At 37.6% G+C, this 13,497-nt stretch overlaps 1 protein-coding gene across 5 annotated transcripts in view; it reads right to left on the reverse strand.

Moving 5' to 3' along the window:
- The window catches only part of KIAA1328 (KIAA1328 ortholog), a 179,932-nt gene that overhangs the window by 25,071 nt on the left and 141,364 nt on the right, over positions 1-13,497 (reverse strand). For all 5 annotated transcript variants that reach the window (XM_042804445.1, XM_033011112.2, XM_033011115.2 and 2 more), the window contains one exon: positions 6,535-6,643. In XM_042804445.1, coding sequence (XP_042660379.1) covers positions 6,535-6,643 — 109 coding nt within the window. The remainder of the gene's footprint in view (positions 1-6,534; positions 6,644-13,497) is intronic.

Here is a 13,497-nt window from a genome sequence, read left to right on the forward strand (position 1 = left end):
TGAAAGAGGAGCAGAGAACTGACTACAGTGCTAGGAAGACAACAATGCAGAGTAGTTCCTTAGAGAACCATGAAGAGAGGAATCAAGACTGGTCTCAATTTGCCAACTCTGTATAAATTGCCATCACAGCAATTCCAATAAAATGTTTAAAAGCTACAGTGCAGAGCACTCACGAGCATCAGTGGAGGAAGAAAAGACAGTCATATCAGTTTTTTTGACAAAGGAGTAAAGCAAAGCACAGAAGGAACCTGAAAATATTTTTGAGACTAAATTTTCATGCACTTAGCTGATCCTAAAATAACAAATATCATACCAAAATATTTTGAGACTAAGTTTTCATTGCTGTGATTACAAGTGCAAACAGGAATCACATTCAATGAACCAACATTCACTTAAGATTTAATGTGGCATTTGAGAACTTGCAAAAAGCACAGGGGGAGGAAAATGTAAAAAAAAGTAATTAAGATAACAATGACAATTATGATAAGTAGCAGACGTAAAGAGTTAAGTCATCTTCATAATATGATTTGTACTCTATTTTCCTTTGCTTATTATTACTTTCAAACTACATTCAAGTTATTGTCATACCACTGAATGATGGAAACCTTGCCAACAACTTCAAATCTGACACATTTTCTGTTGCACTGAACATTCTCAGAAGACATTTCCCCTCATTTTCATACAAAATCCTGTCAGATCCACAGAGTTGAATGAAAAAATGTGTAAAGGATATGTAGCTGTAATAGACCTCCCTCAACAAGTCAACTTTGGAATAAAAGACGATCAAAAAAGACTCAAAGATCCAATGCTAGATTAATGCAAATATCTGCCTGTTAGCAAGTGTACTTTTTGATTAAAGTGGCATACATCAAGTACAATTAGAAAGGTTATTTATAACTAAGAAATACATAATTCTGCATTTTAATGAGGGTGACAATTACAGACAACAGTTGCTAATTAACATTAATCCTTCTGCACTGCAAGTCAGAATTTCCCAATATGATTTTCATTGTCAGCAGTGGACATACCAAAATTGTTATCGCAAAGTAGCTATTAGGTAGACTGCTTTGACATAAATAGCTGTTCCTATTACACACAGTAAAGAAAAAGAAGCTGATGATGTGTTAAATTTGATAACCTCAGATGTAAATACAGACTGTCACTTCAAAATTTTCTTGATGTCTACAACATGAAATATAATCAAGGCTTATAATTTTCATGGCTGAACCCAATTCCAAGTTTCCCAAGAGCTAGGCTTCACAGGTGAAATCTGATTTCAGCACAAGCTTGAAATCTCCCATTGTTAAATTTGGTTTTGATCCCAGCCCTGGGTTCACATCTGCATTTCATTCCTGAGACTTCAAAACTTTTAGTGGTTGTATCCGAACAGCATAGATAAGTAGTAGTGTTTGTGCAGTCTTCATCAGTTTCTGAAGCAGAACTCTGTAGCAAACACTGAAGATAGATGATTACTACTGATTGATTTGCTACTGTAGTAAAGCCTTATTGTAAATTTTTTCTTATGCAGATTATCAAGAAAATTTTGGTTTTCAAAACCACTGAACTTTAAATCCTCATCTGCTAAAATTGTTCTAATGTATTTCTATTAATTGATTAAAAACTCTCTGTAAATAAATACCATGTCTATAATAACAACTGTTGGCCTAATCCTATTTCTGATATCTGCAATCTAAAAGACAGATGATTTAGATTTGTTATGCCTGTCTCCCCAAAAGAGAAGTTATCTCTGTTTTAGACTCTCAGCCATTGTCTTTTCAGACAGAAGCACTAGAAAGCTGTCTAACAGTCTCTTTTCATACCAGTCATTAACAGGAAGAAAAACCTGGTCCAAACACCATCAGAGGCACAGGATCACAACACAGCCAGTAAATAAAGTCTCTAGAAGAGTGCTGAGGTGCTCATCATCTGGGTCAGGCAATTGGAGTGGGATCAATGTCAGATATAAGCAAATGAGAAGGCAGAAAAGGAGAATTATGAGGACTAAGCAAAGAAACCTACAATACACTTCTTACAAAGCGCTGTAAAATTCACATTTATTTTGTAAGTATGAGATAGATGGGTTATTTCTACATACAGAGGTGCCCAACTAAAATCAAGATAAGTGATATTAATGTCCTATGGTCAGTATTATTGAACCTCGAAAGCAATAAACTATGAGTCGATAAATATTACATTTGCAACATAGTTAACATTCTTCTACTGTCTCTGGCACTTATTACACATTGTAACCGCAAGTCTACAATACATTATTCATATTTGGGGTGTCACTGAGTGATGGATTGCTGTAAGAGAGGCTGTCCTTTAAATAAATCAACAAATAAAAATGCAAATGTTAACATTTTCAGCCACAACTTTTCCCATCTTGAATGGGGAATGAAAATTTCACATTATATCGACAGCCAGCAGAGAGAACAATTAACAACCTACACTGTGAATAAGAGAGATTAATTTGCCAACGTCTGGTTTTATCACTTGCATATGGAACTATATTGGACTTTTTGTGCTGCTGGCTTTCTCGGGGAGTAGGCAAAACTTGCATCTCTTACCACGTTCAGCACCTAACTCACCACTCCACTCCAAACACACTTTTAATCTCTTTAAATATTCCTAAATTAGATGTGGAATGAAAGCTTTCTCCTCCTTGTCCTCCTTTTGAATCTTGAATAGTGTCTGATCCTAAGGAGTAAAACAATAAATCTATTTCTTTAGTAGTGGTAGCTTAGACTCTACAGTAGAAGGATCTTCATAGTATCATCTTAAGAGCAGAACCATATTTAAGCATCCAACATGAACAGACCGCATCAGTAAGGCAAAAGCTTAAATCTCATCACTGTTTTATTTCCTAACACTCAGCATAACAGATCTAATCTAGACTATTCCAGTGTGCATTATTAAGTATACAACTCTGCACATTATATTTTACATCAGATATTAATTTGCTTAAAAGTCCCTGAATACACATTCACCTGAGATGTGCTGGGCAATTGGGTAAATAGTTTTGTTTTTAAAATGTCCCTAAACACAAATTTACACAATACAATCTGTTTATGAAAACTCCAACAGGCCACTGTAGTCTAACAGATAATAATATAGCTTGAATATAGTATTCATATTGCAGAAACTTCTAAATCACTTATTTTAATGGCTACAAGAAACTTCACTCCAAGACAGTGCATTCAGCTAGCATTAAAGCTCTGATTTAAAACTGCAACAAGAAAACACAGGCTTAATGCTGAAATCCCAGGCTATCACTCAATCCCTTAATTTACCTAACTCTTCTTCAATTCACTTCTTAGATGCCCAAAGTGAAAAACGTTACAGGAGAATTATTTGTTTCCATGGTGAGCAGAATAACCTTTGCCTGTGTCTTTCTAAGTGCTTGATTATCCGCAGTGTTATAGGACTTACTGTGCCAAACTCAACACTACAACTGTTTCTGCGTGGGGAGAGCCTGACAGTTGCACCGGGGCTGTAATCAAATTAAATGGTCTTTCACAAGTCACAATTTACAATATTTTTTCTTAAAAAAATAATAGCTTAATACTTTGATTTAGAGCAGTTTCATTTCTGTTTTGCAACACAACACTTGTTTTGGTGAAATCAGTGCCTGTTTATGCCTAAGGTAAAATCTAGTTTATGTAAAAACTTCACTACTAAATGTATGCATACAAATACCACTAACTCCCCTTTTGAGCTCCCTTCCAGCTCACAGCCAAACACCAGTCTTTCCTCTAGACAAACAACAGTTATGGAAAAAAATGTCCCTGGTCACCAAACAGGTAATATTTAAGATAGTCAGAGGAACTATGCTTTAGAGGTAAGGAGCAAACTTATTCTTCCAAGTCTACCCAGCCCCAGCCTTGTCTGCGATTTTTTTTCCAAATATATTGGCTCTGGTCTAGATAAACGAGTACATGGAGTAGAAAAGCTTTTGAGACCTGCTGTGAACAAAATTTCAAGGGCCTCATGCAGGTGTAGACACTTGGCTTAAGAACACTGGATAACCAAACAGGCAATACTTGGTTGTATTACAAAAAACAGCAACAGGCATGCATAGAAGCATGATTGGCAAACAAATCCACTACTAGCCCAACTCAGGACGCTAGATAAAGAAATGCTATTTTTCTTTCAGAGATCTCACTGAAAGCACCCGGTGGACGTTCATTATGCAAGTCTGGTCCTTCTACAGGTCCAGCACTAAGGCTCTCAAAGCACACACCTTCAGCTTTTAGGGACACTTATTTCTTGTCCCAGGCACGATTCATTCTGAGCAGAAAGTAGGACTGCAGCGATTCTTCCTCAAGCAGGAGGTAGCTGTAACACACTGAAGCCTCCGTTTGAGCCTTGCCAAGACAGGCTATCAAGCCAACACATCATCGACCTGCCATGCCTGCTTATCCAGCCAGCCCTCCCCAGAAGCTGTGCTAGCACCCTGATGCCTCGCGCTGGCAGGGAGCTTCTGTCGCTTTCCAACACCTTCTTCCCTGGCAGGCTTTCCATTGCTGCTAGTGCCGGGTGCCAGGGTTTGTGCTAGTTAAAGCTGGCACAAACATGAGCTGAATCTAGTCCTATAAATTTAAATAGTCAAAAGTAATTAGGTTTACACGTACTACCGAATAAATAAATTTGCTCTTAGGCTAGGGCTTTGTGCAGTAAGTTTCAGGCCTGTGCCAACTGTTGTGGTTAAGCTGTTAACCGCCTCCCCCCAAACACAGATTATAACGAACATGCTGACAAACCCTAACTTTAGTGGCACAAAAGCAGCAATAATTCTCAATATTGATTAATTTAGTTAGTTAAACCTGCAGTCTAAGCTTATAACCATTCAGTGATAAATTGAGACCGACCTGCTGCCCAAGCAGGTTTTTTGATGAAGGATAGGATCAGCTTTAGGTCTCTGCAGAAATACTTGTCCATTTACCATTTTCAATTAGAGAAGGCCATGAGTAAGGGAAAGCACAACATGGCTGCTTAAACTGGTCAATTATACTTACAGCACCAACAGCAAGAAAGCAAGTGAGGAAGTGTGGGAGAGAGCACCCCAGAAATACAGGATTTTTCATAATTTGTCATCAACTGGTAAAATAAACCTTTAAGGGTGACAGCTAATCAGACTCCTTTTACTGATCACTTTATCTGATATGATTTCTAACAGCATATTTCAACAAATACTTTACTTCCCTCTGTGGAAAAGAATGGACCATCAATCCTCTTGAATAAAATTCCTTTTTGTGAGCAGTTGTTGTGTGATGTGAATAATTATATCTACGCCTCTGTTTGAATGGAATCTCAACTTATCACTATTAGACAGTATCAAGAAGTATCTTTACACACTCTTTATCTGATATTACCGGCTTGCAAAGGTAACCCTTGCTTCTAAGAAAAATGCTTAGGCAATCTTGTGGTTTCTGTTTGTTTAAACATACAGATACTTGTGGGAAATAGAGTCCAATCTATCTCAGTTCTTAAATCCTCCCAGAATTATCATCCCCTCCATCAGAAGAAAAAAAAAAGTGTTTCCATAGCAAGTAAGTACAAATTTGTCAATATTGATAGTGGGTTTTCACCTATTATATATCGCAAGTTCTCTCAGAAGATAGAAATAAACTGCCAACTGCTGCCAAAAATACAGGGATGATATCAAGCATACATTTTCCTAGTCCACTGGGCCAACAGAAGATTAAATCTGACTCAAACCCTCTTGTTCTCCAAGAAACATTTAACTCTTCTTATGAATGGTCATACATTCTTGTCATCCCACTGCACAATGTCATCTAACTAGTTCATACTTCAATGTGCATTTACTTTGTTGCTTAACTAAACATTTTATTATGAGAAAATGTGGGACATGATAAAGAAAAGCAAGGGTTGTATGCTGTTTTTCTAGGAATTTACCGCTAGAATTGTAATCCTGCCTAAAGAAGGCAAGTTGTTTTTAGAGTCATAAGTGTAACAACAATACTGCTTTCTGTTTCTTCATTGGAGCAGAAGTGATAATGCTGCTTTTCCAGTGCATTTAGTGCAGATATATAGTATAATCAGGAATTGCTGACTTAATGTGATTTTGCTGTTTGTCATTAAACATAAAATAAATCTGGTATAAAACATTTTAAAAGAAATACCATTTGATAAAATATGGGGGGGTGGGAGCGGGCTGCAAATACATGGGGATTAAAATCTTCAAGTGGATTTAAAACCTAACAGGGGTTAATACCATCCATTTAAATTATTTACAAATGTATTTAATGTGTCAGGACTTGGAACATAAAATACTTTCTGTTCAAAATCTAAGTAAAATTAAAATGTTAGAACTTGGCATATTCCTGCTTTACTTATTCTAACAAGCAATTTAAGGCTTACTATAAATGTCAAAAGGATATGGTAGTTTTCAGTTTATATTATCCAGCTCGTGCTAACATGAAATATCATAGAAATTCAGCCACTTCCCTGCATCTATGAGAATGTGATGGTTGTGTTGCAGAATCTTAAACCAGAGATGACTTAGCAGCTTACCGTGAAGTGTAATGCTGGACTGGTGATGTGGCTGTGGTTGCAAGCTCTTTGCTGTTGCCTATCAGCACAGGAGATGTGGCTGCATCCTTCCTAGGTCCTGAAGTTGTCCCTGGGGAATTAAGTGAAGACAAGACAGACATCAGAGGCTAGTAAATTTTGGATGGATGCTTTGTGATTCTCCATTATTACAGAACACTGGGTCTACAAGTTGCAACATTTCTGGAGTGCCATATATACAGTGAAATGGCAATCAAAGAACTCAGCAGTTGACAGTACTGTGCATAGCATGCACTTCAGGATCACACAGAATCATATCTGTAGAGTAAGTCACATTCTACAGCCTCCATCTTACTGTCCAAAGTTTGGCAGACCAGCACTGTGGTAATTTCTTACAGTGGTCCACAGGATTCAGCTTGTTTCACAGATGCAGTTCTCATAACATGCTGCAAGATGTTAGTTTTCCACATGTAAATATCACTACAATGGTATTTTTCTTTCAATAAAATAAAACGGTTAGTCCATTCCTTCTTCCCCCCTCCCAATAACTCCTGAATTCTAAAATAATCTAGGTTGAAAGGTGAAGTCTGCGGGCCTTGTAATCCAATCCTCATTTCAAAGCAGGGCTAACAAAACCAAGTTTCAGGCACATGTTCAGTTAGGTTTTGAATGTCTCCACTGATAGTGAACCAACTTCTTCTCTGGTTCCAGTGTTTGACCACCCACACAGTGAAAAATGTATTCGGTTCAGCTAATCTGAATATCCTGCGTTGTAACTTTTTTCCATTGTCTCTTACTCTGTTGTTGATGACTTCCAAGAAGAGTCTCATTCCCTCTTCTCTACACCCTCTCCTTAGGTAGCTGAAGAAAACAGGAAGATCTGTGGTGAACCATCCCTTCTGAAGGCTGAACACAACCAGCTTTCTCAGCCTCTCCCAGTAGGTCATAGGCTCCAGCCTCCTGACTGTCCTGGTTGCCTCCACTGGACATCCTACTGTTTGTCAATGTTCTCCCTGCACTGTGGAACCCCAGCCCCTACAGACAAAGTCTCATCAGAGTAGATCAGAGGGGAAGTGTCACTTCATCAGCATGATGACCGCAATTTTGCTATTACGGCCCAGCAGTATGAGGTTTGGTTACTCCATCACACAGGCACACTGCTGACTTGTGTTCAACTTGCTGTTCAGCAGGACACCCAGTTCTTTTCTGGCAAAACTTCTTACTCGATTGTCAGCACCCAGTTAGTCGTATTACGTGAGATCAGTCCAACCCAGCTGAAGTAACTGACATTTACCTTTGTTGAACCTAAACAGGTTTCTGTCAAACCATTTTCTCAGCCTGTTAAGGTCCCTTGAATACTGGGCCTTTCCAGTATATTGACTGCTTCCCCAGTGGGAGCTGTCTGCAAGCTTGCTTGAAGGTGCACCTTCTCCCACTGTCCAGGTTGTTAATGTTAAGCAGTTAACCACTAGCAAGTCAGCTGGACTTATGACAACACTTTGAGAGTGGTAGTCTAGCCAATATTCCACCCATCTTCTGCCTTTCACCCACCCAACTGAGAACTGGGTTTTATAGATAGGATTCAGTTAAACAACTTGCATACAGGTAGTCAGAGGGTAGTGGAATAGGCAAATTAGAAGTAATCTGATCTACTACACAAAAGTCTGTGGGTTTGGGCTTTTTGCATCTAGCCTAATTAGCTCTGTCCAACCAAAATCACTTAAGTAAAACAGTAAGTACAGGGAAAACTACAAGTCTCAGCAAAAATTCAAGTCAAATCAGTATTTAGCTCTTTAAGTAATTCTGTCATGCCTAAGTATTTCTCAGTTCTGTGAACAGCAACATTATCTACCATCCATGCTGAAACATGAAGCAACACAAGGATGTAATTCCAGCTTCAGTGCAAAATTTACAATGTCCAAGGGATTTAAATGATTTAAAATACTGCATTGATTTAAGATGTATACAAATACACACAATATAGTAAAACCACATATTTTAAGGTGTATTCTAGGCAGGCTAACAAAAAAAAAACGGGTTATCATCCTGCTATAATGCATTGTTCTTCAGTACCATGCAGTGAAAAAAATCTTGCCTAACAAATAGTTAATTACCAGTGAAGGAACTCTTAGAAATATCATGGAGATATATGTTGATTGTATGTCCCTGGTAACTTGATAGTCTGTCAATCCATGATGAGAAGAGTGGGTATGCCTATAAAGGCTGGAAGACTTTTGGCTTTATGATCAAATAAGAGGTATTTAGTAATCATTTCACGTGACAGTGGAATGAGGCAGCTGGATTTTAAGTAACTAATACCGAAGTAATAAAAACCTGGTGAGCGTGGGAGAATATATTCAATTCCGAATATGAGAAAAGGCTGGCACATGGTCAACATGCTACATTCATAGCAAAGTAGATGTATCTCTCCAAAAAAGAAAATATATGGACTTGGAAGTGGCCAATACAGCCTCAAGGGGACTGTTCAGAGACCCAAGTTTGAAAATATAACCAGGGCTAGAAACTGAAAACAACAAAAGTAACTATGTAGTAATATACTGAGGCCGTTAGGCTGCACAGACATAAAACAGGGGTAGCAAGAAATCCTCAATAAGTGCATATTTAAACAAAAAAATGTTTAAATATACATCTTGAAAAAGGCATGCAAGTCAATTGAGGGAATAGAAACACCAAAGAGCAAGCAGGTCTATGAACATATGAAGAAGATTAAATCAGTAAGGATTCTAAAATGGCCACGTCACTAATAATTTTAAAATACACTATTAGAAAAAAAAAAAGAAAAAGGAATATTGGCAAGCAGGAGATAATGAAGACCATGTTGATGTATAATACCTGCCTATATAAAGCTGATGAAAAGAAATTATCAGGGGGGAAAAAAAAAGATACAAATTCTTTAGTCTGAAGGATATATATTTCAGGGCTAAAGGGAATTAGTTAATGAATTTATGAAGTGACTGGTAATTATTTATGAAAAGTCATAGAGAACTGGGGTGATACAAATGACAGCAAATTAATTAGATTTGCAGGTGTTGGAAGACAGTATGAGACTGGAGACTTTGCAGATGATCAAGAGAAGCAAGAAACATGGAAAAAGAATAGGCACATTCACCCTTGGAAAAAAAAAAGCTCATATATGGTGTGATAATCTAAATCCTGATACCAATGGAGAGAACTTAGCAAAAAATGAACTCGATGTAAGCTTGCAAGGCAAGCTACCCCCAAAGCAATTATACATGTCTTCCAAATAGTAATGCTAAGAATACTATTTTCAATTTGGTTAATTTAGTATAAGAATGGTTTGAAGTAGATTAGACTCATTTGAGGAAGTTCAAATAGCTGTATATTTCTGCTTGAGAAACAGACAACTAAAATATGAAGAAAGTGGGGAAATACAGAAGTCTACATTTTGAAAGTGTAAACACTAAGAATGAAGAAATACAGTTGAGGCTGGTTCAAGGAGTAATGGGATGAAAGTAAGCAAAGGGATCTCTAGGTTGACAATGATGAAAGAAATCTTTATGAACTGAGTAATACTAATATTCATAATACTTAACATTTATATAGTACTTCACATCTTCAAAGTGCTTCACTAATATTAACTAATTGCTCTATTCGATTGTAGAGAAGAATCTTCCCTCAAGGGAAGAAGTTCCAGATCCTGAATCTCTAAGAAGCTACGTTAGAAAACCTACTAAAAAACAAACACTATGCAAAAAAATCAGCCCCTGGAAAAGTACAGATTTTATGAGGTAAAATATTTTTCCTTCTCTGGATTTTTATTTTACATATGGAAAGGAAAGCTGTACATGCTATACAATATCATGCAGATGCTATGTCCCTCAAAGTGACACAAAGGGAAAAATAGCTCTTTCTTTGTTTCAATGAAGAGGTATTTCAGGAGGGGTGTGAAGAGGAAGACTTTAAACAGAAATGTAGAGAAGTAAATTGCCCAGTATTGCAGAATGCAGTGGATAGAATCTAGTTTAGTTTCCTAGCCCCGAACCAAAATTTTCCAGGGCAGAAAGGAAGAGAAACACACATTTCTGTATTCCAGTGCTTTTTAACTAGACAAGTTGTTAGATCTTAGTACAAATTGACATAGCTGCTGGTGACACCAATAAAAACAATTTACTGCTGAAGAGATCTCAGACTTGAAGATTAGTTCATCGTCTGAAAGTTTTGCTGGTACAACTAAAAAAGTTTGGCTACAAGACACAAACACCTGCTAAAGCACAGGAATAAAAATCAAAGAGCAAACAGAAATAAGAGACAAAAAGCAACAGTTAAAGAATAAAAGCTGATTGCCTAAGCTGATCCAGTAAGCTCTACCCTGAAAAGAGAGCAGAAGTGCCTCTTTCACTCCATGAGATGGGACCAGCTTAACAATCCCCTTGTCCCCATTACTAAACATCTACAGAGAGAATGGAAAAGTAGGTTTATTACAAAATCACCCTTTCCAGACTCACTGCACTCACAGTAATTGAGCAGTCCTGTGGGCAGTAAAGCCTTCTGCCATTTCAACATGGGAATGTTTTCCCAATTAATCATTTTATCTTCTCAAAAAAAAATAATATATATATATATATATATATATATATATATATATATATATATATATATGTAAGAGGACAAGGTACTTGAACAGGACACCACCAATGTCTCGTATAACTGCCTGTGCTGCTGTGGAGGGACACTACCATGACTTGCACCATAACCCAGATACAACCACCATTCCCAGTGATACAAGGAGATTATATAGTGATCCCAAAGGCCAATATCAGCACTGGCACTGCACTAAGGTGTGCTTGGAGACAGTCCCCATCCTGAAGAATATACAATTTAAATAGACAAGATAGATCAAAGCATGAAAAAAATAAACCTCTGTAGCAATAGTTTAATAACTGACTGTCAAAAAGTTTTCAGTGGACATGTTTCTGTACACAGTATCCACCACTGCTGTCCTCTGACCAAAAGGCCACCTTTAGGTATGTGGCTAAATAACATCAAGTTTCATGACTCAAGATGTCATCTTGTTGACTTCATTCCCCTTTCCCATGTCTCATGGTTTAGACAGAGCTCAAGTAAACACACTGCAGTAGAGGGATCACTTTGCATTAACACAACAGCTACTGAGCACTGTCCAAGACAGACCCCCAGGCTTGCTGGCTCAGCACTCTGATGTAGTAAGGCAAATACTGTATTTTTATAAATTTCACCACAGAAAACAGTGTTAGAATCCTTCGTTTTATTTTTGTGAGATGCTACATAATTGCTTCCCAATAAAAAAGTAAATTCTGAAGCAGAAACACCAGGTAAGCAACATATGGGAAGATACAGCAGAAGGAAGGACAGAGTCAGCTAAGTCCAGAGGTAACTAGAATTAAGAAACTTGACGTTGTTCCCTGGTGATCCCCAAAGATGGAAAAAACACTTTACAAGTATGTGTGTATGCTTGTTAAAGGAGTCCAAATATATAACAGAGGGAAGCCAATTAAAAAGGTAGTAAATACAGAAGACTTCAACTTCAGTGATTAGTGCTAGGTAATTTGCCTCGTGATAAACAAGCCATTCAAATCAGTAATAGACCCGAGGTTGTTCCACAGCTTGAAAGCATTTCTCTGAACTTTATCTGATATCACAGCAAGTGCTAATGTTTAAGTTAAATTTTGCCATGCAGCTCTAGATCTTTAAATCTAGCAATCCCAGTAAGTGTTTGCAACAGATACCCACCATCTTCAGGCATCATGTTGACCACTAAGATCACTAAATCAGCATAGGTGCAGCTCAGTTGCTATGTGCAATAGCCAGATGTATCTTGTAACTTCTCCTAAATACTACAAAATTAAATGAATGAATGAAGAAGAAGCCAGGCTGGACTTTTTTTCCCTGAATCTATGGAAAAGAAATTACTTTTGGGGGACTATCCCTATTCAAGGAACAAAACCCATCATCCAACTGTGAAAAATCTCAATTTCATCACTACAGTATTGAGAAGGAGCAGGGAGAAGGAAGAGGAAAAGAGAAGAAAAAAATAATGATAGCTGAAAAAAACATAAAAGAAAACCATCAGTGAAAATTGCCCCTGAAACTTTGCAGAATTGTAACGGCTTTCTCTTGCTTAAATTGATTGGTGTAGCAATGTTATAAAATGACTATTAGGATTCATTGTGCACAACAGAAAGTGTGAAATGTCAGCAGACTATACAGCAAAAGTAATGGGTCCTGAACCCCTGTTAGTCAAAAATGATTTTGTTTCAAATTAGAAATTGATTTTTTTGGACACAAGCCCTTTACAGGCTTCCAACTTTTGTAGCTGTGCCTTGGAAGAGATTAACCTCAGCCACTGTTTGGGTCCAGGCTGATGATACCCTTTTGAAAGTTTCTTCACAGGGACTGCTTTTTAATGTTGGTACGGTCTTAACCAATAACACAAGTTATTTGTTCCTTTGAGAACTGCACCACATTTCTTCTCATTTTGCCATTTTCTTTATTTTTATGCTGACATATACGGCAAACTGGCTGACAAGCTAAAATAAAAAAAAAAGCTAGCTCATAATTGAACCAAGGATTATATTCAAGGCTCGGCAGTGAAACATCCAAGCTGCTTTTTTTTCCAACCCTTTCTTTTCCTAAGAAAGGCTGCTTTTCTTCTCCTTAGGTGGAGGTGCTAAGCTAAAGAGCAGGACAGATTTTAGCCATACAGACATCACTGTGTGGCAAAATATCACGTTGTGATGGTGGAGCCATTACTTGGGGAGGAAAAGAATGTGAAGATGATTACACTTCCAGAGCAAGCCCCACTGCACCTAGTCTATCTGCTTGCTGGGAAAGGAAAAAGAATTGTTGAAGTAGCTTTTCGAGGCTAAAGGGTTATTTTTGCCCCTTCCATCAGGAACACCAGCCAAGAAGACCACTTGTTATTTACAAGGTTTTCTATGCTCATTA

Source organism: Tyto alba, unplaced genomic scaffold, assembly GCF_018691265.1.
Source record: "Tyto alba isolate M040663 unplaced genomic scaffold, T.alba_DEE_v4.0 Super-Scaffold_42, whole genome shotgun sequence".
Classification (NCBI taxonomy): Eukaryota; Metazoa; Chordata; class Aves; order Strigiformes; family Tytonidae; genus Tyto; species Tyto alba.